At 37.0% G+C, this 23,394-nt stretch overlaps 3 protein-coding genes across 3 annotated transcripts; all 3 read left to right on the top strand.

The window, feature by feature from the left end:
• The first annotated feature begins 281 nt into the window (after positions 1 to 281).
• Positions 282 to 4,257, top strand: LOC132301101 (disease resistance protein RML1B-like). Its single transcript, XM_059798383.1, has 3 exons — positions 282 to 597; positions 3,815 to 3,933; positions 4,036 to 4,257. The coding sequence occupies exons 1-3, from the start codon at positions 282 to 284 to the stop codon at positions 4,255 to 4,257; spliced, it is 657 nt and encodes a 218-aa protein (XP_059654366.1).
• Positions 4,258 to 5,626: 1,369 nt separating this feature from the next.
• On the top strand, positions 5,627 to 6,115 carry LOC132301100 (uncharacterized). The gene has a single exon (XM_059798382.1). It carries the CDS (start codon positions 5,627 to 5,629, stop codon positions 6,113 to 6,115), a length of 489 nt encoding a protein of 162 aa, XP_059654365.1.
• A 7,391-nt stretch (positions 6,116 to 13,506) lies between these two features.
• LOC132301099 (disease resistance protein RUN1-like) lies at positions 13,507 to 19,121 on the top strand. The gene is made up of 3 exons (XM_059798381.1): positions 13,507 to 13,535; positions 18,368 to 18,581; positions 18,849 to 19,121. Exons 1-3 carry the CDS (start codon positions 13,507 to 13,509, stop codon positions 19,119 to 19,121), a joined length of 516 nt encoding a protein of 171 aa, XP_059654364.1.
• The last annotated feature ends 4,273 nt before the right edge of the window (positions 19,122 to 23,394 follow it).

Raw genomic sequence — 23,394 nt, 5'->3', positions numbered from 1 at the left:
ACATTTATTATTAGGTAGTTATGCTTTATGAGAGTGGGATAATTTAATAAATATGTATATTGAGATGGATGTATGTCAAAGAACAGGGTGGATAAAATCAGAAATGAACCTATATGATTCGATGTTGACGTCTCTTGAGACTTGAGTTATTGAGTCCAAAATAATTGTAATTTATTAAATTGCTTCTTCTTTTTTCTTTTTCTTTTTCTTTTTCTTTTTATTTTTTTAATTATACAGATTGTGTATAGTGTTTGTTCATTGATTTACTTGATCTTTGTTCGATGGTTGCTACTGGATCTCAAGAAGTCTTCTCAATTCGGTATTCTTATCATGTTTTCTTAAGATTAAGAGGTAAAGACACTCGAAAGACCTTTACCAATCATCTTTATACAGCTCTACTATATGTAGGAATACACACATTTAGGAACAATGATGAACTTGGGAGAGGAGATGATATCTCCTCAGAACTTACAAAGGCAATTGAAGAGTCGAGGATGTCAATAATTGCATCTTCAACATGGTGCCTGGATGAACTTCTAAAGATTATGGAACGCAAGAAGAGTGATTGGTCATATGATTCTACCCATTTTCTACCATGTGGGCCCATCTAATCTAAGGTGGCTAAACCGAAGTTTTGGAGATGCATTTGCAAAACATGTAAAGAGATTCAATTCGAAGCCAAATGAAAGAAAAGAGAAGGGAATATTCAGGAAAAAGGGAAAAAGAAAAGAGGAGGGAATGAACAAGATAAGGAGGTGGAAGGAAGCTTTGAGAGAAGTTACAGATTTGTCAGTATCAGTTTTAAAAGATGAGTAAGCTCCTTTAATTCCTTCCTTTGACATCATTTGGTTCAAGTTTCATTAATTGAATGTCTTTTTCTTCTTCTTCTTTTTCCTATAAATAATTAGTTGTACGTTTTTGGATCCTATTACTATCCCTCCACTTTATTAACTTGTAGTATTTAAAACATCATACAACATTCCTAAACATTATTAACATTGTTTAAAATCATTTTGAACTTTATTTTTGATAAATATCTTTTTGAATTTTGTCTAAACAATTTAGGAGAATTTATTACTTAACTCTAAGAAATTATATTAAGTCATTTCAGTGGTTATATATTTATTTGTAAAATTGATTATAAAAAAGTTTTCATCCAATGTATCAATTAAAAATAGAAAGTTTGACACAATTCAGAAAATGGATACAAAAACATGAACATAAGAAGAATGGTTAGATATTAGAATAAAATTTTATGCTTTTTGATGGCATTCTTCTTTTGAAGTTACGTCAAAAGTACTCCAGGAAAAAGTAGAGAAAATAAATTATGTTGTCCTTTAAAAACACTTTCACACTCCATAGTTATCCCAAAAAGTATTTTTATACTCAATTTTTTGAGGATGATTTTACTATTTTCCTTACTTAAAAAATTGGGTGAATTGCAAAAGTCAAAAGTTTTTTTTTTTTTTTTGATGACCCAGAACTTCCTGAAACAAGGCCCCTCAGGGATCCTACCCCATGGCGCAAAAGTCAAAAGTTGAGTATGAATATCACATTCCAAAAAAGGAAAAGTTCTGATGCCTTTTTACAAAGGATTTTGAATGTTTTCAAGAATCAAAGTATGTTTTCAAAACCTTGGAACATGAGTTGAGCGGACTTTGAAACAATACCAACATGGGGAATGTTCAGTCAATTTCTAACATGTCTGTAGTATTTTAACAATATCTCCCTCCATACTTGAAGTTTCAAGATGGTCTTATATGGTCAAAATCTAGACTCAATAAGCTTTCCAACTATATATTATTTCTTTAATTTTGAGTTCGTGTGACCCCTTAACAAAGTCCAAAGTTGCGGAAATTTTGAACTTGCCGGAAAGTCCAACTAGTTGAAAATTTTCCAACCGGTCCAACTACTCTTCGTAGTCTCCTGATAGCTTTGAGATTGACATCAAATAGGATTTTAAACCACATTTTTCTATTTTTATTTGAAATCTCAAGTATATTTAAACTTCTTTATTCCTCAACTCTTAACAACAATAGACGTACTTATTTTTCATTATTAGAGCTTTTGCTTGATTTTGTGTTCTTTTCTCAAGTATTTTTCTATGTTTGAGAACACACACTATTTCATGAGAGTAATAAATACCAAGGCACAAAAAAGGACAAAAAATAAAAAGAAAAGATAGGGGCTTCCAAACATCTCAATAAAAGACAGAAACATCTCAATAAAAGACTATTTGGCAAAGTTCAATAGAGCCTAACTACTTTTTGACCCAACTCAACCTGTGGTAGGGTTCACCACCTGTGAGTATCGGTTGAGTCGGGCATCGGGCCGATACTCGATGCCCGACTCAACCGATACTCACAGGTGGTGGACCCTACCACAGGTTGAGTCGGGTATCGGATATTGAATATCAGTGGACCTTACCACATGTCATAACTCAACCTATGCTAATTATAAAATCTGACACGTGTGACATCCTAGATATTGGATTTCCAACTCGGCCCGACTTAACCTATGGACCTTACAATTTGCACAGGTGGGCCGATACTCACATATCGGTGGACCCTACAATTTGCATAGGTTGAGTTATCACATGTGGTGGACCCTCCCACAGGTTGAGTCGGGTGTCACATGTGTCGGATTTTACAATTTGCACAGGTGTTATCATAATTTGAATATCGGTTGAGACGGGTGTCGGATATTTTGAACTTTTCCATAATTTGTCCATTGTCAAAAAGTCGTTAGGCTCTATTGAACTTTGCCAAACAGTCTTTTATTGAGATTTCAAATCAAAATAGAAAAATGTGGTTTAAAATCCTATTTGACGTCATACAATCTCGAAGCTATCAGGAAACTACGAAGAGTAGTTGGACCGGTTGGAAAATTTTCAACCAGTTGGACTTTCCTGCAAGTTCAAAATTTTCGCAACTCTAGACTTCGTTGAGGGGTCACACGAACTAAAAATTAAAGAAATAATATATAGTTGGAAAGCTTATTGAGTCTAGATTTTGACCATATAAGAGCATCTTGAAACTTCAAGTATGGAGGGAGATATTGTTAAAATACTACAGACATGTTAGAAATTGACTGAACATTCCCCATGTTGGTATTGTTTCAAAGCCCGCTCAACTCATGTTCCAAGGTTTTGAAAACATACTTTGATTCTTGAAAACATTCAAAATCCTTTTGTAAAAAACAAGTGCACTCACACACTCATTTACTAAGTGATGTTTAAATTCGATATATATATATATATTGAGCTTATGTCGATCACGTTTTGTTCAACTTCCGGAGACTAAAGTAAACGTAAATTACAACTCAATTAACACGTTTTGAAACTAAAATTTGTTCACACATTGTACCTGAAGACACCAAAAGTGACCCGGGCTTGGTATGATTCATATTGCTAAGAACGAGTCAAGTATGGGCAACCGAGATGGGGCAATTCCTCGCTGAATGGGCCCAGGTCCAAGAAGTTATTAGGGAAGCCCACATTGTGATGAAAGGAGTTGGGTCCAAATAAAAGGAAAGAAGATAGGTCCAGCCCAGGAGCGATTGTAACCGTCTATAAATAGACGGAAATGAGAGGGAAATGTGGTTGAAAAATATTTTGGAAGTGTAAAGTTTCTCTCTCTAGAATTGGGGAAAATTTTTTGTATATTCAATTGGCTCCGTCTGTGGGAAGAACGACGAAGATTGTTTGGTGTTGATCTAAATCAATTTTATTCAGAGCACTCTGCGAAGAAGGTGCTTGATCTCTGAAAGCTGAATCAAGATTGATGGAATTGTGATCTTTCTTGATGAATCTCAGTTCCAGTTGATTTCGAGAGGTTGGCGTCTGATATACGTAGATCTGATCTGTGCTTGTTCTGGCGAGCTGCGCAGTTGCAACTTGTTGAGATTACCAAATTCAGCAAGCTCGTAGCTGAAGTAATCCAAATCCAGCCAGCAACGAACAGAATTCAACAAGTTTGAGTCCAGATCTGGGGCGTTTGCATTAGCAAAGCTCAAATCTGATCTAGAAATTTACAGTTAATGACTTTGCTCCGATCAGGAATGATGATCGGAGAAAAGAGCTCAAATCCCTTGGAGAATGGCCAACAGTCAAAGCTCTATGAGTTGATGAACATGATCGAAGTCCTGAGAAAAGAAAATGCAGAATTACGAGCTGGAATGGAGCATGGTGAAGCTCCTACTATTACGAGGCCACCTCCGGTAAGAGAGGGAGTCTTGCTGTTCAATGCTGTTCATTAAGGTGACCCAGAAGGTGTCAATCACGTGGATCCTCATCGTGATGAAGTCTTAGTAGGTGATCTACCTCCAAATGTCCATCAAGTAGAGGATCGAGAAGGATCTATTCATTTGGAGCCACACCGTGAACGGATCATGCGAGAGGAAGTGCCGGTGAACGATCGTAGGGCTGCATCACCGTGGCATAGTGAGTTTGCGGAGGACAGATCGTTTGATCCACCTTATCGACCTTCAATGGCAACATTTGATTTCCACAGTTCAGAGAGGAGATCTGCCGATCAGGGAGTTCCATCACGATTTTTAAGGGAGAACGAAGCACTGCGCTCATCAGCAAGAACGGTTGCATCTCCGTTCACTGATGAAATCCTAAACGCTCCAAATCCGAAGAAGTTCTCACTTACCAATCTTCATTTTGTTTGATGGAATAATTGACCCGGTCGACCACATCTACCACATTCAGTTGAAAATGGCTTTGAATACTAATAATGATCCTTTGATGTGCAAATGCTTCCCTATAAGTTTGGTTGGGCTAGTCCTCAATTGGTTTAAGAATCTGGCTCAAGGCTCAATTACTAGTTTCCAGGACTTGTGTGATAAGTTCATAAGCCAGTACTGTGGGAATAAACGCCCGGCTAAGGATGTTTCAAGCCTTTTCACAATGAAGCAGCACGAAGATGAACGACTCCAAGCTTTCCTCACCCGGTTCAACCTTATCAAAAACATGGTAATGGAATGTCATCCGTCTACAGCGGTCCAAGTGTTTAAACTTGCAATGAACCGAGGGACACCGTTCCACACAAGTTTGGTGGTGAATATGCCGAAGACTATGGACGAGCTGAACGAGAGAGCTGACAGTTTTGTGCATCTAGAAGAAGAAAAGGCAGCTAATGTAAGGAAGATGTTAATTATTTCAACAGAAGAGAAGTCCAAAGCCAAGATCCAGCAAAAACAAGCTCAGCCACAACGTCAGACCTCCTGGAAGGCAGAGAAAAGGCCCAGAGAGGAGGAGTTGGTTACTTCACTCATAGTTACCCTGGCAAGGCTGTATCAAGAAAATAAAGATAAGTTTCGCCCTCCCTTACCAATCAGACAACCTTTTTAACAGAGGGATTAAACTAAACATTATGCTTTCTATAGTGACTTTGGACATCAGACTAATGAATGCAAGAACCTAAAGAGGCAAGTGGAGATGCTGATCGCAAAGGGGGAATTTGCAGGATATGTTCAAGGTCCAGCACAAGAGCAAAACCGACTGGCTGAGCAGATTAAGAGAAATCAGAAGCCGAATCACCACAGCACTTAACCTGTTCGGATTATAAATGCAATTCACGGCCAACCTAAACAGACAGTGGAGTCAGAGGAGTTACTCAAAATGCGATTACGCCAGGCCCAGCTAAAGAGAAGGATTGGCAGTGTACATGCTTTACATCAGGAGAACGCATCAGCACAGATAAAGTTTGACATAACAGACCTGTTACGCGTTCAGGTTCCTCATGAAGATCCACTGGTTGTCAGTCTAACAGTTGCAGAATACCTGGTACGAAGAGTTCTGATTAATCCAGGAAGTAATGCAAATGTCATGCCCAGAATAACGTTCTACCGGCTTGAGATCAAACCCGAGAAGCTTAAACCTATAGGAAATCCATTGCTAGGATTTGATGGGAAACGGGTGGAGCCCATTGGTATAGTGGAATTGACAGTACAAGCTACTGAGAGAGTTCTGAGCGAGAGTTTTGTGGTTGTAGAAATTCATCCATTTTACAACCTCTTGATGGGAAGATGGTGGATTCATAGAGTTCAAGGTGTCCCATTAACCCTACATCAAGTGATGCGATGCTTGGGTCCAGATAGGACCAAGTGATTGACATTCATGGGGACTAGGTTGTAGCTAAAGAATGTTATTCAGTGACTTTGAAATCTACTGGAAAAGGGAAAATTCTTATCCGTTCTGTAAGTCCAAGATAGCAATTACAGGAACCTCCACCCAACAAAAGTAGGGAGGAGAAGCCGCCAATTCTGACTGCAGAACCTCTTCTTGATGTGCAGATCGACCATAAGAAGCCGGACTGAACAACGAGGGTGGCATCCATACTTGTTGAAGAGGAAAAACTAGGGCTGACTGACTTCTTGACTCAGAATGCAGATGTGTTCGCGTGAAGCCATTCAGACATGCCAGGAATTAATCCTTTTGTGTCCTGTCATTCCCTCAATATAGATCCGAATGCAAAGCCTGTGAAACAGAAGCAGAGAAGATTTGCTTCAGAATGCAATCGAATCATAGCTGAGGAGATTGATCAGTTGTTTGAGGCAGGATTCATTAGAGAGGTTCAATACCCGGTTTGGCTCTCCAATGTCGTTGTTGTGTAGAAAAAAGAATGGGAAATCGAGAGTATGTATTGACTTCACTAATCTGAACAAAGCTTGCCCAAAGGACAGCTTCTCATTGTCAAGGATTGATCAAATGGTGGATGCCACTACTGGGTACGAGCGATTAACCTTCCTAGATGCTTATTCAGGTTATAATCAAATCCCTATGGACCTAGTTGATGAAGAGAAAACTTCTTTTGTAACTGAACGTGGGACCTACTACTACAAAGTCATGCTGTTCAGATTAAAGAATGTTGAAGCTACTTATTAGAGGCTAATCAACAAGATTTTCAAAAATCAAATGGGCATAACTGTAGAGGCTTACATTGATGATATGGTGGTCAAGAGTAAGAAGAAGGAAGATCACTTGGAGTATTTACATGATGTGTTCGGTGTGTTGAGGAAATACGGAATGAAGCTTAATCCAACCAAATGCTCATTCGGCGTAAGTTCTGGCCAATTCTTGGGGTACGTGGTCAATCATAAAGGAATTGAGGCTAGCCCAGCCCAAGCAGAAGCTCTGATTAGAAATGCAGAACCAAAGATAATTCAAGAAGTGCAAACACTCACAGGTTGAATAGCTGCACTGAACCGATTCATTTATAAGCTCTTAGACCATTGTAAACCATTTTTTGAAACGATACGAGGCCATGGAAGACAAGCCTAGGGGGATGAACAACGACAGACATTGACTAGCCTAAACGATTAAATGCAAACCCCTCCAATTTTATCTGCTCCCGAGCTAAATGAAAAGTTGTTTGTGGTACCTTGGGGTATCCAGCATCGCGACAAGTGCCATTCTGATCCGTTGTAAAAACGGAAAGCAGTTCCTAGTATTTTATTTCAGTAAAACAATGGCCGAGCCGGAAAGAAGGTACTCAAAGGCCGAATGGATGATCTTGTCATTGGTCAACGCAAAAAAGAAGCTTAGGCATTATTTCGAATCCCATCCAATTGTCGTCTTAACTATTTTTCCTATAAGGATGATCTTGCACAAGCCAGATTTATCAGGAAGAATGACAAAATGGACCATTAAGTTGAGCTCAAATCAAATGGGGGCAGGAATTGGAATCAAATTACAAACACCAGAGGGCACCACGCTGAGCCAAGTGATCAGACTTGAGTTCAAAGCAACCAACAACGAGGCAGAATACGAGGCATTGTTAGCTGGGCTGAAGTTGGCTAAAGAGCTGAAGATTAAGAATCTAATTGCTTATAGCGATTCACAGCTAATTGTTCGGCAGGTAACTGGAGAATAAGGAACCAAAGATAAGACTATGGAGGCATACCGAACTGCAGTTCTACGTGAGGCAAAAGACTTCGATCAGATTAAGTTCATTCAGTTACTAAGGGAGTATAATGAAGATGTCGATCGCTTGGCCTGTAGTGCATCCAGTTCTGGAGAAACACTAGCTAGGGTCATCCTGGTTGACGTGTTAATCCAGCCATCCATTTTTTATGAACTGCCCGATCCGAGCACTAAGCAAGTTAATGTTATACCATATGAGCCAAGCTGGATTGATCCGATCATGGCTTTCGTACGTGATGGTGTGCTGCCCGAACAGAAAGATGAAGTAAGAAAAATTAGGTCCAATGCCACAAAATATGCTATTGTGCGTGATCAGTTGTACAGACTGTCCTTTTCGGGTCCATACTTGAATTGTGTTACCCTAACAGAGGCTAGACAGATCATGCGAACCATTCATGAAGGTGTATGCGGAAATCATTCGGGAGGAAGATCTTTGGCACACAAAGCAATGACACAGGGGGTACTTTTGGCCAAACATGGCACGGGATGTAGAAGAATTCTCTAGAAGATGCGATAAATGCCAAAGGTTCGGACCATTGATACACTAACCACCTAAAGACTTGCACGTAATGGCCACGTCATGGCCTTTCACACAATGGGGGATAGATGTGGTTGGCCCTATGCCGACCGCAAGATCGTAGAACAAGTACGTTCTGCTAGCAACAGATTACTTGACCAAGTGGGTAGATGCAGAGCCGTACCCTAGTGTTACCCAAACTCAAGTAAGACGCTTCATCTGGAATAATATTATCTGTCGCTTTGGCGTACCAAGGTCGATCGTTATGGACAATGAGACCAATCTCGATAGCAAGCAAGTGAAGGAGCTGCTGGAAGAATATGGAATTAATCAAAAGTTGGCAGCAGTCAGCCATCCCCAGGCTAATGGTCAAGTTGAGATCACGAATAGGACAATATTTGCCTGCATCAATAAGAAGCTCGAAAATGAAAAAGGAAAATGGTTAGACGAGCTTCCGAGTGCCTTGTGGGCTTACAGAACAACCCCAAGACGGCCGACCGGGGAGAGCCCATTCGCTATGGCGTACGGCACTGAGGTAGTGATACCAATCGAGCATTTAGTTCCAATCGTTAGAAGCTTGGCATGGAATTAAGAGCAGAATGATAGAATGTTAAGATTTAATCTTGATCTGTTGGAAGAGAAAAGGGATGCAGCTGCAATAAGGCTTGTTTCTTATCAGCAAACGTTAGTAAATAGCCATAACAAGAGGGTGAAGCACAGAGACTTTGCCCTTGGTGATCTGGCTCTGAAAAGAAAGTGGGGATAGTCAAAAAGATGTTTTCGCCACGGAAAGGTCCATACAGGATTGTAGAAGTCATAGGGAAGGGGGCATACGTCCTGGAGACCATGGCAGGAAGGTTGGTCAGTAAACCATGGAATGCCACGTCTCTGAAAAGGTACTGCCAGTAGAAGTAGAATTTAATTCCGAACAGTATGCTCGTTTTGACTTGCATACTTGCAAATGTACGAAATTCTCAAGTTTTATGAAAAAAGTTTATTTCACTTAAGATTAATTGGCATTCTTCCCACATAGCAGAGCAAATGGCAGCTGGCACTACGAGCCGAACGCCAAACTCTTGCATTAAAATAAATATATGCCGAGTAGCAAAAGGTATTCTAGCCGAGCGCTAGGCACATAGCAGAGCAAGTGGCAGCTGGCACTACGAGCCGAACGCCAAACTCTTGCATAAAAATAAATATATGCCGAGTGGCAAGAGGCATTCTAGCCGAGCGCCAGACACATAGCAGAACAAGTGGCAGCTGGCACTACGAGCCGAACGCCAAACTTTTGCATAAAAATAAATATATGTCGAGTGGCAAGAGGCATTCTAGCCAAGCGCCAGGCACATAGCAGAGCAAGTTGTAGCTGGTACTACAAGACGAATGCCAAACTCTTGTATAAAAATAAATATATGCCGAGTGGCAAGAGACACTCTAGCCGAACGTCAGACACATAATAGAGCAAGTGGCAGCTGGCATTACAAGCCGAACGCCAAACTCTTGCATAAAAATAAATATATGCCGAGTGGCAAGAGGGATTCTAGCCGAGCGCCAGGCACATAGCAGAGCAAGTGGCAGCTGGCACTACGAGCCGAACGCCAAACTCTTGCATAAAAATAAATATATGCCGAGTGGTAAAAGGCATTCTAGCCGAGCGCCAGGCATATAATAGAGCTGGTGGTAGCTGGCACTATGAGCCGAACGCTAAACTCTTGCATAAAAATAAATATATGCCGAGTGGCAAGAGACATTCTAGCAGAACGCCAGGCACTTAGCACAGTAAGTGGCAACTGGCACTACGAGCCGAACGCCAAACACTTGCTCAAAAATAAACATATGCTGAGTGGCTAGTGGCATTTTAGCTAAGCGCCAGACACTTAGCAAAGTCAGTGGCAGTTATCACTATAAGCCAAACGCCAAACACTTATGAAAAGTGAAATTTGAAAACTGAAACTTGAAATTAAAGAAAAAAGTTAGGTATCAAGTTATCATATCATCTAGAATTGAAGAATAGAAGTTTTACCAAAAAGAGGTATAATCATTCCCTGTTCCTTCATTACAAAATGATTTTGAGGTACATGGCTTGATGTTCTGAGGATACTTGAAGATACATTCAAAAAAAAAAAAAAAAACAAAATATCCTTGTTGCAAGAGATGGCAGAGTGCTAGTTGGCATGATCTCCTTCAAGCTATGACTCATTATTTCCCCCATCATTGCCCTCTGGCCCATTGTAGCCCTCTCTGTTTTTAGCTGTACTATCATCCTTGGAGGGAGAGTCAAGTTGAATCACCCCCTCAGTTAGCACGAGTCTGTCAGCGGCAACCGATGAGGAGGGGATGATAGTAGTGATAGGAGGAACGCTCAAAGGATGGCAGGGTGGAACGACCCCTGAGGCTGCAACCTCTCTGCATTCAATAAAGATATTCTCAGTAGGGTCGCAGGGTGGATTTTGGTAGTTGCTTAGTGGATGGATATCCAAAGATGCGTCTAGCTCATCTGGACCCGCATAAGAGCTAGATTCACCTTCATAGGGAGAACGGTCAATAAAACCGTCTCTATACCTTTCAGCATACCTAAGAGCACTGGTTCTAGTGAGGCGGGCAAGGAGAGCTCTCATACCACCCTCAACTTTACCCATTATATTCAGTAAAGATGACCGTTCATTAAAAGCTTTTCCTTTGAGTTGGCATGGGTCAGCCGTCCAGCAATTAGCGTACGCTGAAGGTCTCCCTTCTCAGCCCTTAGTGAGTCCCTTTCAGTCAAGGCGACGTTCTTCTCAGTCTTCAGGACATCAACTTCATCTTGAAGAGAGTTCTATTCAGCCTTAAGGAACTCGCGTTCAGCTTTCAAGGTGTCTCTCTCATTTACCAAAACGTCTTTCTCAGTTTTCAAGGCGGCAGTTTCTTTCTCTGACTCATTCAGCTTAGACACAAGCTCAGCGATTTTGGCCTCAAGATGGTTCTCCGATTCAACGGATCTTTTAAGGCCAGCAGAGATAGACTTGAGCTTCTTGTTCAGAACCTTAATGCTCTTCTGAAAGGTGAACATCCCAAATAGAGTCTGCACATAGGAAGGGAGGTTCTGGTCAGTTCGGCCACTAAAAAGTTAAAATAGAAAAGAGGCATATCTCATAAGAAAAAAAGTTACCTCCATGGCAGCTGCTGGGAACTGCCAGTACATCTCACCAAAGGTCATCCTGTTTTAGATTTCAAGATCCTTGGGAGTCCAGAAACCTTTGTAGAAAGCAAAAAAAGTAAGAGGGTTCTGGTATAAAGAATCTGTAGGGCTAATGGTCGAGCCATCTTCATAGTTGAGCAGAGGGCGCCATGGAAGAACGGATGGTGCTGGACAAGAGGTTCTGGCAGATTCACCCTCTGGAGTGAAAAACTGAGGTTGAGGCAGGTTCAGTGATCCTGAAAGAAGCCATCCTAGTCCTCCGAGCTGGTGGGACGTCACTCTGATCATAACCACCCTTAGTTATTGGCCTTTTTCCCAGACTTTTCTCTGACATACCAGCTCTAACTGGAGGAGACCCTCTATTGTTCTGAGATCCCCCAGCATCTTGAGTGTTTTCTAAAGAAGTGTCAGACAGAATGTTTGAAGGCACATTGGTGGGAGCAGTAGGATAGGCCTCAGTAGAATGATCCACAATACAGGTCTCAGCAGGGATGGATGCAGAAGGCCCGTTAGCAGAATGGTCTGTGACTTGAGTTATAACTGGAATAGTCATAACCTATTCTGGAGCTGAGACAGCTGAGGTGGACAATGTGGTAGCAGGTGTAGAGGAAGATATGGTAACAGGAGCAGCAGAAGGGATGGGAATAGAATGCCTCCTCCTACTGAAAGATAGAATCTGAATGTTCTCCATTGTAAATCCTAGGAGAGAGATGTTAGAGAGGTTGTCAGGAGTAAGTAAGTCTATAGCTGAAAGGACGTTGTTCAGCACACTCTCTTGTAAGATGTCTAGCTTGGCCCTGCAAACGCTATAAACCAGTTCATCATGAGGTATTTGAAGGCATCTATAAAAAAAAGTACAAAAATAGGGAAGGCAACTTTCACAGTGGCATTCAGTGGGAGGTGTTTTCAGTTTTTTATAACCAAAGACAGAGCATACTCCAAAGGTGGAGGGGATATAGAAAGATTGGCCGAACGGAGTCCGCCAATTCCCACTGACCCCAATCAAGTTTTCTTTCCAACCTTTTTCAAAAGAGTTCTTGTCCGTACAGATTGATCATTTTTCAATAGGAAAGAATAGATAGTACAGCTCACTATGTTTGATTCTATTAATTCGGTAGCAGAGGAGGAGGTCAATGACGTCAAGGTTGAGACCCCTATTATGGTTCAAGAGCAGAAGGACTAATTTGCTGAAGATATAACAAAAGAATGGATGTAAGGGGAACCTAATGACGTTTAAGTGGACAGCAAAGAATAAAATCTCCCCAGGAAGGAGACCTCACTAGAGCTCCCATCCAGGTTTATGGGGTAGATCTTGAGAGAAACGTCATTGGGAATACTATTTTTGAAACGAATGGCATTCAAATTAGGGGGTGCCATGGAGAAGGGGAGGAATCTCTGATAATGAAGGTTTTTCTTTCAAAAAGGATAATAAAAAAAAAAAAAAACTGACCTTAAGGAAGAAGTTTGTGAAGTACTCTGCAACAGCACAAGAGCCAAATCTCGAAGGAAAAACTTGCCGGAGGAACTGAAAAAAGCTTGCCGGAAAATACAGGAAGATGACAGAAGAGACCCGAAAAGACAACAACAGAGGATAAAATTAGGATATGTTAAAGGAAGATAAGGATTGAGAGGATTAGGGTTTTTAAAGAGAAGAAATGGAGGCAACACATCATTCGAAAGGTTGAAGCAAAAGTGGTGCAGCAAATCTCGGAGTCTGGGTCTTCGTGCCAGCCGTTCGATTCCCTGTGTCATCACTCCGAGCCGTCAGACCAAGATTGTGTCTTTTCAATAATCTCACCCTAATTAATTAAGGGAGAGATTATGGGGGCAGATGAAGACACCAAAAGTGACCCGGGCTTGGTATGATTCATATTGCTAAGAATGGGTCGGGTATGGGCAATCGAGATGGGGCAAGTCCTCGCTAAATAGGCCTAGGAAGTCATTAGGGAAGCACACATTGTGATGAAAGGAGTTGGGTCCAAATAAAAGGAAAGAAGATAGGTCCAACCCATGAGTGATTGTAACCGTCTATAAATAGATGAAAATGAGAGGGAAAAGTGGTTGAAAAATATTTTGGAAGTGTAAAGTTTCTCTCTCTAGAATTGGGGAAAATTCTTTGTACATTCAGTACCATGCGTTAAAATGTTAATCATCCTGTAATTAAAGCAAACGCAGGAGGTATTAGTATAACTTACCCAACAATCTATACTAGGGATCCAAATGGCTTTCCTCAGTCCTATTACCATAGTTTTATGGTGATAATATATATATATATATATATATATATATATATATATATATATATTGAGTTCTATGGGTAATCATATAAATAATTAAATACCATAATTATCTGTTTATATATTTATCTATCCGAAATCACTCTCAATTAAAGACCGTTATTTGTTTGATTTAGCCCAGTTTGGCCTATAATTGAGGTCAATCACAACTCCAAATTCCGGCTCAAAGATAAAGCCAATGGCCTGATTTTCTTTCAACCTGTGATCTGGGCCTCAATCTGGCAAATTTTGTTGGACGAGTCTATCAGTAGTCATTGCCCAATAGGTTTGTTCCGGACCAACAATATTTTATCAGCTTTAGATTCTTATGTTTAGTTTGGTTAAAAGGAAATAGCGAGAGAAGAAATGAAATGGAATTTTTTTGTACAGTTTTATGTTATTCAAACAATAATACAGGAATTTTTAATAGTTTTTTTGAAATTTTTTTTATGCTAACCAAATACATAATGGAAAATTTATATTTCTTTCATTCACTTTACTTTAAATTTCCACTACTAATTTCCATCGAACTAAACGAGCTTTATTGTTAGTCGATTAAGCAACCCTGTTAACTCTCTTTAGTCAACAGTCCGTAGAGTAATAGTTTGGGTAAAAGAATAAAACAAATCTCGAATTAATTTTTATAAATATTCTAATGCAAATCGGTTAAGATGGTTTAGAGTTTGGATAAGTGCCAAGAAGACCTTCAAGTACGCCAGTTAAGAAAAATAACATTGTCCACATCGAGGGTAACACTAGGGGAAGAGGATGACCAAAGCTAACGTGGGTAGAGTTAGTAAAGAAAGATATGATAACCTGTGGATTGATTAAGGCTATGGCCTGAAATAGAGTAGAATGAAAACATAGGATTCATGTAACAGACCCCAAATAATTGGGGAAAGGCTTGGTTGATTTTGTTTTTGTGTAAATAAACTAATGCAAAATGTACACAATTGTGGGACTCAAGTTTTTTTTATTATTATTATTATTTTTTTTATAATCACATTAGAATATGATTTTGAAGGGATTCAATATTTTTAATTCTCGGTGTTTTAAACAACACAAAAGCTTGTTGAAAGAATATAGTCAATAACTAATTAAAAATTAGAAATAAAAAGCAAAGCTTTAAGAATGGAAATACTGTTAAGATTCTGAACACTAAAGAAACTCTTATCATGAAGTTGTTTTCTTAAGCTAGATTCAAAATTTTGTGTATATTCATATTGCAACCATTTTCTTTCTTTCTTTTATTTCTTCTTCTTCTTCTTCCTTTTTTTTTTTTTTTTAAATAACTTTGTTTTGGATTAATGAGATTCATTCTTCTCTTCATCAAGAAAAAAAAAAAAAGATTACACAATGTGAAGCCCTCGAATTTTCACGTGTAGGTTGGCTAGGCCCACACCCGAAAATACGGGAATATCGAAACAATTTAGTATTTAAACGAACACAGAATACAAGAAGAATAAAAAGAATGAATAAATCACTGAACAAAATTCTATTAATAAAATAAAACCTCCTTGACAAAAATAAATTTCATAAATTTAAAATTCTAAAATACAACTCGGGAATCTTATAAGTCAAGGACCCCTAAACTATAAACTATTAATTCACCAGATACCTAACAATAAATAACAATACTAAAAAGTAAACAAGATGAGTAGATGAATGACATTCTCTCAACTGCGGATCCTCAATCTCGAGACTGGAATTTCTAATAACCTGAAAAATAAATCGTGGGTTAGACCCACGAGCAAGTTCCCTCTACCAAGCCTTTGAAAACCAATAAATAAAACATCTCTAACCAAAATCATCCTAATTAAAGTTTTAACCTTTAATATAAGATGATACATATATAATATATAAAGAACATGTTCATTCATATATTTCTTGAAATCCAAGATCGTAAACAATGATAAGACTACCTCCATATTTAAACTAACCATCAAGTACATTCCACTTTTAAGAAAAAAACTCTTTTAAACCTAAATTCCATATTTAAACAGTTATTTAACATTTAAATAATAAATAATAATCCAAGGAATATTTTCCTTTAATCCAAATCCCAATATCCACCAATGTATAATTTTATTTATAAAGATTATGTAGCAAAGATCTATACTTTGGCAACTCCTCCATGCCTTCGGTAATATTATTTTATTAATACTATAAAATAATATATTATCTTTTAAACATTAGTTTATTCTAATATAAGAATAATTATCACCTCCAATTTATAAACACAATATCCATAGATGTATATTTAATCATCTAACTTACCTAACAATTTATTTATAATTTGGCAACTCATCCATGCCTTCACAAATATTTATTTATGTTTTGGCAAATCAACCATGCCTCTAGAAGTATGTTTATTTATACTATAACAACTCAACCATGCCTCTATAAGTAATTTATTTATACTTTAACAAATCAATCATGCCTGTTAAATGACAATCTGTTTATGTCTTGGCAACTCATCCATGCCTCCAAAAGTATGTTTTTATCCATACTATTAATTAGCAATTCATCCATACTTCCTATGTATGTATTTTATTCATACAATTAATAAGACAATTTATTTATACTTTTAGCAACTCATCCATGCCTTCAATTTAACCATATACCAAACTTTACAATTAACTATGAAATGAATCATACATAGGCACTCCATGCAAATTATAAGCATATAATTAAATTAAATAAACAACCTATTATGATTTCATCAACACTACCATCACATATATAAACATGTTAAATATCAATGAACAACTTACTAGTTGATTAGGTTATACTTATTTATTTATGTATGGCTGTATAACATGTAGGCGTATATAACACGTAGGTTACACAATCTAGCAATGTCCAAATAACACATTACACATTAAATATAAATATTACGAATTATTTGGTTAACAGCCAACCAATACAAATTATCTAAATTGGTTAAAACAATTATGGGATAAAATATATACATATACAAAATTCGTACTGTCTTCCAACTCAATTTTGACAAGGTAAACATTTGTTTCACGAAATTTTCGTGAAATACAAAATTGTAGATAATCGAATTTCCATTCAACTAGGGGAGATTTGAGCCGTTTTGACACTCGAGGAAAGAGATACAGTCAGAATATTAAAACAGGAATTGGAGAAAGTTTCCTAATTAAAGAAGGATTCTTCCTTTTCTTCTAATCAATTTCTTCACATGCATTTATCCTATGTCTAGGTGATTAACATGCTAATTTAATCTATAGATTTTGATACCCAAGGTGATAAACTTATGGGTTCTAAGAGGAGAGTTAGAAAAGAACTTGCCTGAATGTTTCGAAATGAAATCGACGCTTCAACCTTGATTGTCTCTTCCAAATCCGACGTCCTCTTTCTTTGATCCGGTCTTTTCTTTGTCAGCCTTCCCTTCTTCTTTTTTCTCTGCTTCTCTTATTTTTTTCTAACGTGAAAAACCTTTTAATAATATAACCTTATGTGTATATTTAAACATATTAATACCCTAATCCTATTCCTAATATGACTATCCAAATAAAAATAATAATAATCTTAAATAAAATATATACACATATATTATATTATATATATAATTATTTATTATATATATATTCCTCACCCAATAAAAATAAATAATATATATTGCCAATCCTCCTCCACGTAGGACTCTAACTATATTAATATACATAAAATATATAAATATAAATATATATATTATGTAATATATATTTATAAATCCTTTTTAACTATACTTACTATATATATGCATATAGTCCTATACATATATACTTACTATAAATATATAATTCTTTATATAATTATATTTATAAAATTCATTTAATATGCATAATATATATATATATATATATATATATATATATATATATATATATATATATATTAATACATATATACTCATGCATAAATCCATGGGTCTTTAAACCATCCAAAATCCTTTGAGGCTTCTTTCTCCAACCCAAGACCCAAATCATTTGGTCCAAATAATCGAAGCCTAATCCATTAAATTTAAACAAATAAATAAATACTTAATATTAAAACAACTAAATACATGTAACACATAATCTAATAAGAATTAACAACCAAGTCATACCATACAAATAAAAATCAAAACACCAACAAATCAATCAACAATCAAGCACATCATCATACCAATAAATCAAATAAACAAGTAAACAAATAATTAATTTAAAACAAATAAATTCATTAAATTCATTTAAAGGCAATTAATTTAATTAAATAATTCTTTAAAATATAGGGGTATTACACACAATAATCAAAATTCTGTATCAATATATTTATGTGGTAATGGCTAAACCAAACAGCATGAAATTTACTATGTTTTGTTTGCATTTTCATGTAACTTATTAATTCGTTTCAACTCACAACATGTTCGCCTTCCTTTTATTCTTTTACCTACTTTCCTATTCCCTTGCAATATGTAGGTATGAGTCAAGTTTTATCCAGGAGAACCTTAAAAATGTTGGAAATAAATTAGATTCTAGTATAAATGACATTAATTTGTGGTTACAAGATGGATCTAAGAAAGAAGGAGTAGTGGCAATCTGTGGGATGCGTGGAATAGGGAAGACAACCCTTGCGAAAACTGTGTATAATTTGAACTTTAATAGATTTGAGAGTAGCAGTTTTCTTACAGAGGTAAGAGAAACATCAAAAGAACCCAGTGGTTTGGTTCGTTTACAAAGACAACTTCTTTTAGATATTTTAAAGGGGAAAAAAATAAAAATTAACAATGTTGATGAAGGAATCATAAAGATAAGAGATGTTATTTGCTGCAAAAGAATTTTACTTGTTCTTGATGATGTGGATGAAAGAGATCAATTAAATGCAGTACTCGCAATGAGGGGTAGCTTTCAACAAGGAAGTAAAATGATCATAATAACTACAAATGAATAATTGCTGAAGGAACATGAACCGTACAAGAAACATGAAGGTGAGGTATTAACTTATAATGAATCATTTCATATTTTCAGTTGGCATGCCTTTGGACAAGACCACCCCATTGAAGGTTATATGGAGTGTACCGAAAGGGTTGTAAAGTATTGCAGAGGTATTCCTCTAGCTCTTGAAATTTTGGGTTCATCTCTAGCTGGAAGAAGCATAGATGTGTGGGAAAGTGCAATAAAGAAATTGGAAACAATTCCTGACAGTCAGATTATAGCAAAAACTCAAAATTAGCTTTGATTCTTTAGAAGGGGACCACGACAAAAATTTATTCCTTAACATTGCTGCTTTCTTTGTGGGAAAGGACAAAGATTCTGTAATTCCATTACTGCATGGTTGTAATTACTTTACAAAGTATGGCATTGACAACCTCACTCGTAGGCATCTCTTAAAAATCAATGAAGATAACAAGGTAACGATGCATCAATTGCTTCGAGAAATGGGAAGAGATATTATTCGTCAAGTATCAATCAAGGAACCAGGGGAACGTAGCAGACTGTGGCCTGGGGATGCCTTAAATGTATTGAGAGAGAAAATTGTAAGAATTATTCTATGTGTCTTAATTTGCATATTTTTGTTGCATGGTGTGCTTACTTAATGTGTCCTATTCACTAGGGAACAATAACTATTGAAGGCCTCGTCCTCAACTTGCATGGAAACAATTCATCAGAGTGGCATGATCCAGGCTTCTCTTCAAATGAAATAGGCTTAGAGATTGATGCATTTTCTAGGATGCACAATTTAAAACTACTCTGGCTCAATAATGTAAGCTCACTGGATACTATGAAGAATTTTCTAGGAAGTTGAGATGGTTATGTTGGTGTGGGTTCCCTTTGAAAGTTATACCTTTTGAGTTTTCTCTGGAGAAACTAGTACGTTGTTCTTGAGATGAAAAATAGCAACTTGAAACAAGTTTGGAAGGGAAAAAAGGTATGGTATTGAGTTCTCTGTTAATCTTCTTTCTTTTTTCTTTTCTTTTAGGATTAACATGAATATTCATATAAACTAGCTAATTTCTTACTTTTTTCTTACAGTTGCTCAGATCTTTGAAAATCCTCGATCTTAGCTATTCCAATGGTCTTACAAATACGCTTGACTTCTCAAATGTCCCCAATCTTGAGAGATTGATTATTAAAAATTGCATAAATTTGACAGAGGTTCACAAATCCATTGGGGAATTGGGGAGACTAGTTTTGTTGAATCTAGAAGATTGCAAAAATCTTTGGAAGATTCCATTATAAATTGGCTGGCTAATGTCTCTTCAAAATCTTACTCTCTTTTTCTCTCTCTGGTTGCTCAAAGCTTTTCCATTTTCCTAGAAAACTGGGCAAGATGGATTCTTTGAAAATGCTTCACGCAAACCAGATTGCCATAAGTCAGTTTCCAGAGTCGTGTTATTGGCCATCAGGACCAAGAGAAATTCTAGAGTCCTGTTTTTCATGGACTTCCTTACCTTGTTCGTTAACAATCTTAAATCTTGCATACTGTAATCTATCGGATGATGCTATTCCAATGTTCTTGGCAGCCTATCATTGTTGAAGAAACTGGATCTTATTGGAAATCCAATATCTAGGATACCAGAGAGCATCAAGTGTTTCAGTATGCTCCAATCACTTAAATTGGAGAGATGCGAAAGACTCCGATCACTTCCGGAGCTTCCAATGAATTTTAAGTACTTTGTACTTGAAAAATTGTCGTTCGGGTGTTTCAAGAATTAACTTGGCTGCATATGGCTGTAGAAATCTAATTGAGATTCAAGGAGTGTTTAAGTTAAAACCCATTCGAGACCTTAAGGCAGGAATGCTCATAAAATTGGGCTTGTCAAACTTGGAATTCATGGGAAATGTTAAGGTGAAATTGTTCAATTGCATATCAATGACTACCAGAAAAGTTCCTCTCCAGGTGCTCTCTCTTTCTCTCTCTCTGGCTCTCTCTCACCCACACACACACATAAGCATATCCATGAGAGTTAAAAATTCTAATCTCCACACTTGTAGGGACTGTATGAGTGTGGTATATTTAGCACTTTTTTCCCTGGGAGTGTGGTTCCAGGCTGGTTCAGCTTCAAGAGCACCGAATCTTCAATAAGTTTTAAGGTACCTTCACTTCCAAATATCAAGATCCAAGGCTTCAATGTATGTATTGTCTATCAGGAAAATACTGAGAAATTGTTCGCTCTCCAAGGTTACTGGCCAAAATGTTATATTGAAACTAGCAATAGGACCAAGGGTGTGACCTGGATGTACAGCCCAACGTTCATGGGCATTCCAGATGAAAACGAAGCTACGATTGTTGGGATTTATATGCCCTGACATAGTAAATTTCTATTTGGATTAAAGTGACATATGTTCCTGACGTATTTGAAATATTTATGCTTTATACAATTGGTGAATTCAATGTATTATGTTTCGATTCATTATGAAATTGATAGCGTCCACTTGATTACAAGAGATATTTATATATGTATGTGATGGCGATCAATACATGAATATAAATAGTAATCATAAATTGTTCATAGTCGGTAATTATGGATGGACTCATAATTAATTAAGACTTGAACTGGATCCGTGTTAGGTTGAGATATATTGCGAGAGCCGTTGTATGCAATTGCTCCCTATCACCGTCATGACATTTGACTCTTAAGCATAAGAGAAGTATAGACTCTTTTATTAATTAGTAATTACTTTGATTTGTTCGACGGAATCTTCAGAATCCTTAGATCGGCACTTTGGGTAATTATGTAATTAATAGTTAGAGGGTTATATTTTCAATATTTGCATTATTGCTACTTGTATTTATTTTGTATTGATTATGGTTGATCACAAAGTAAATTCGAAGGCCTTCGTGTGTTTTTAGACAAAATGATTTATTATATATTTATTTATTTAAATTATTATTTTTGTCAAACAAATGTTTTATTGTACTCAAGCCAGAAATAATCAAAAGTACCAAAATAAATATATTAATTAAGTAGTCGGATTGATGGTTTTATTTATCCGATAACTAATTATGCATAGAGGGGTCAAAGTGCAAAATTGACTTAGAGGTTATTTATTATTTAATTGGAGTTCAGTTAATTTCTTTTACTAGAGTAGAAATTAATTTATGAATTAATTGAATTGGGTCCATGGACCGGGCCAATTATTAATTCATTGTAGCCAATAAAATAATAAGCCCGAAGAATTCTCACTCATAGCCCAACTTGATATTGGAATCCTATTAGATTTGAGACATGTGAATTAGAGATTGAGAAGGATTTATTGTTTCCTTTTCCTTATCTTTATGTTGCCTATATATATAGATAGTCTATGTATATTTTGGGGGTGATTTTTAGAAGAAGGAAAAAGGAATATATTTTCTCTCTCTAGAAAATTAGGATTAATGTTCTCATCCAATGGAGGCTCCTACAAGCCTAGTTTTCCAAGGTCATTAATGGAGACTTATGAGTGATTCCTAAAGGCAAAACAATTACCAAGAAAATGGAGATCCAAGGAGAATGCATCTTGCTAAGGGATCTACAATAAGTGAGAACATTCACTTTAGGGGAAAGATTTAAATGTTTACTCAGACCTTTGATGTAAGTATTCAATCTGTTAATTGAATGATACATCTTATTTTATTTTGGCATAAAACTTGTCTTTATGTGATGAATCAAGATCTGTGAATGAAAACCCCTCAAAAAGTTTTTAAAACTAGCACGTTTCCCAATAGTGGTATCAGAGCATGGTTTGGTTCATTACTAGAGATCATATTTTTATCAAAATCATCATTCATGGATCCAAAATAAAATTCATATATTTTTTTATTGATGTATGTTGATGTATAATTTAATATGTTGATATATATTGATACATGATGATGTATGAATAATTGTGAATGAATGATGATGTATGGTTGGGCCATGGATGAAGCTTATAGGTTAAATAAATGTAATTTTATTTTTAAATGAATGTAATTAAGGCTTTGATTTAGCTGTTTGAAAGTTCAATGATGTAATTTAATTTTTTTCATTGTATTTTAAATTGTAAATTTATTTAAAGCCATGTAATCTTCATCAAAGGATGCTATGAAGTTTTAAAAATGTCCAAAAGGGTTAAATTAGGCTTCGGGAATTTTCTAGAATTTTTTTAAAATTTTTCAGAATTTTTCTGAAATTTTTTGGGCTTAATTTAATTTTCTAGAATTTTTTAAAATTATTTTCTGCAATTTCAGCAGTTTTCCAGCGACCGGATCGTCATCGGCGGCAAGATCAGCACCGGAATAGGGGAGGAGGATCCGGTGCGGCGCGGTGCACATGCACCCGCATCGGAAACCCTTGGATCATCATCAACCGTGGGAGAAGATCTGGTGTAGCGCAGCTGGAAGGTGGTCTATGCACCACCAATGGTGAGGTGCGTGCAGGCCACGCGTCGGAAGGAAGTCAGCACCACATGGCGCTTGGAATGCGTTGGCAACTCCCACATGCGCATGGAACGCGCTGGCAACTCCCACATGCACGTGGGAGCAC

Source organism: Cornus florida, unplaced genomic scaffold (genome assembly GCF_030987335.1).
Source record: "Cornus florida cultivar Cherokee Brave unplaced genomic scaffold, ASM3098733v1 CherokeeBrave_3.0.0_Hap2_Chr03, whole genome shotgun sequence".
In the NCBI taxonomy this organism is placed as follows: Eukaryota; Viridiplantae; Streptophyta; class Magnoliopsida; order Cornales; family Cornaceae; genus Cornus; species Cornus florida.
Note: the sequence above shows the minus strand (reverse complement) of the source record. Positions and strands in the feature narration are given on the sequence as shown.

Excerpts from the sequence above, each read along its gene's own strand:
- LOC132301101 (XM_059798383.1), top strand. The coding sequence starts at position 282 with ATGGTTGCTACTGGATCTCAAGAAGTCTTCTCAATTCGGTATTCTTAT. Across the intron at positions 598-3,814 it reads TTCTACCCATTTTCTACCAT|TTCCAGTTGATTTCGAGAGG; the intron begins GTGGGCCCATCT and ends GATGAATCTCAG. Across the intron at positions 3,934-4,035 it reads TCAGCAAGCTCGTAGCTGAA|TTAATGACTTTGCTCCGATC; the intron begins GTAATCCAAATC and ends AGAAATTTACAG.
- LOC132301100 (XM_059798382.1), top strand. The coding sequence starts at position 5,627 with ATGCGATTACGCCAGGCCCAGCTAAAGAGAAGGATTGGCAGTGTACAT.
- LOC132301099 (XM_059798381.1), top strand. The coding sequence starts at position 13,507 with ATGGGTCGGGTATGGGCAATCGAGATGGG. Across the intron at positions 13,536-18,367 it reads GTATGGGCAATCGAGATGGG|GTATGAGTCAAGTTTTATCC; the intron begins GCAAGTCCTCGC and ends TGCAATATGTAG. Across the intron at positions 18,582-18,848 it reads GTAGCAGTTTTCTTACAGAG|GAACATGAACCGTACAAGAA; the intron begins GTAAGAGAAACA and ends TAATTGCTGAAG.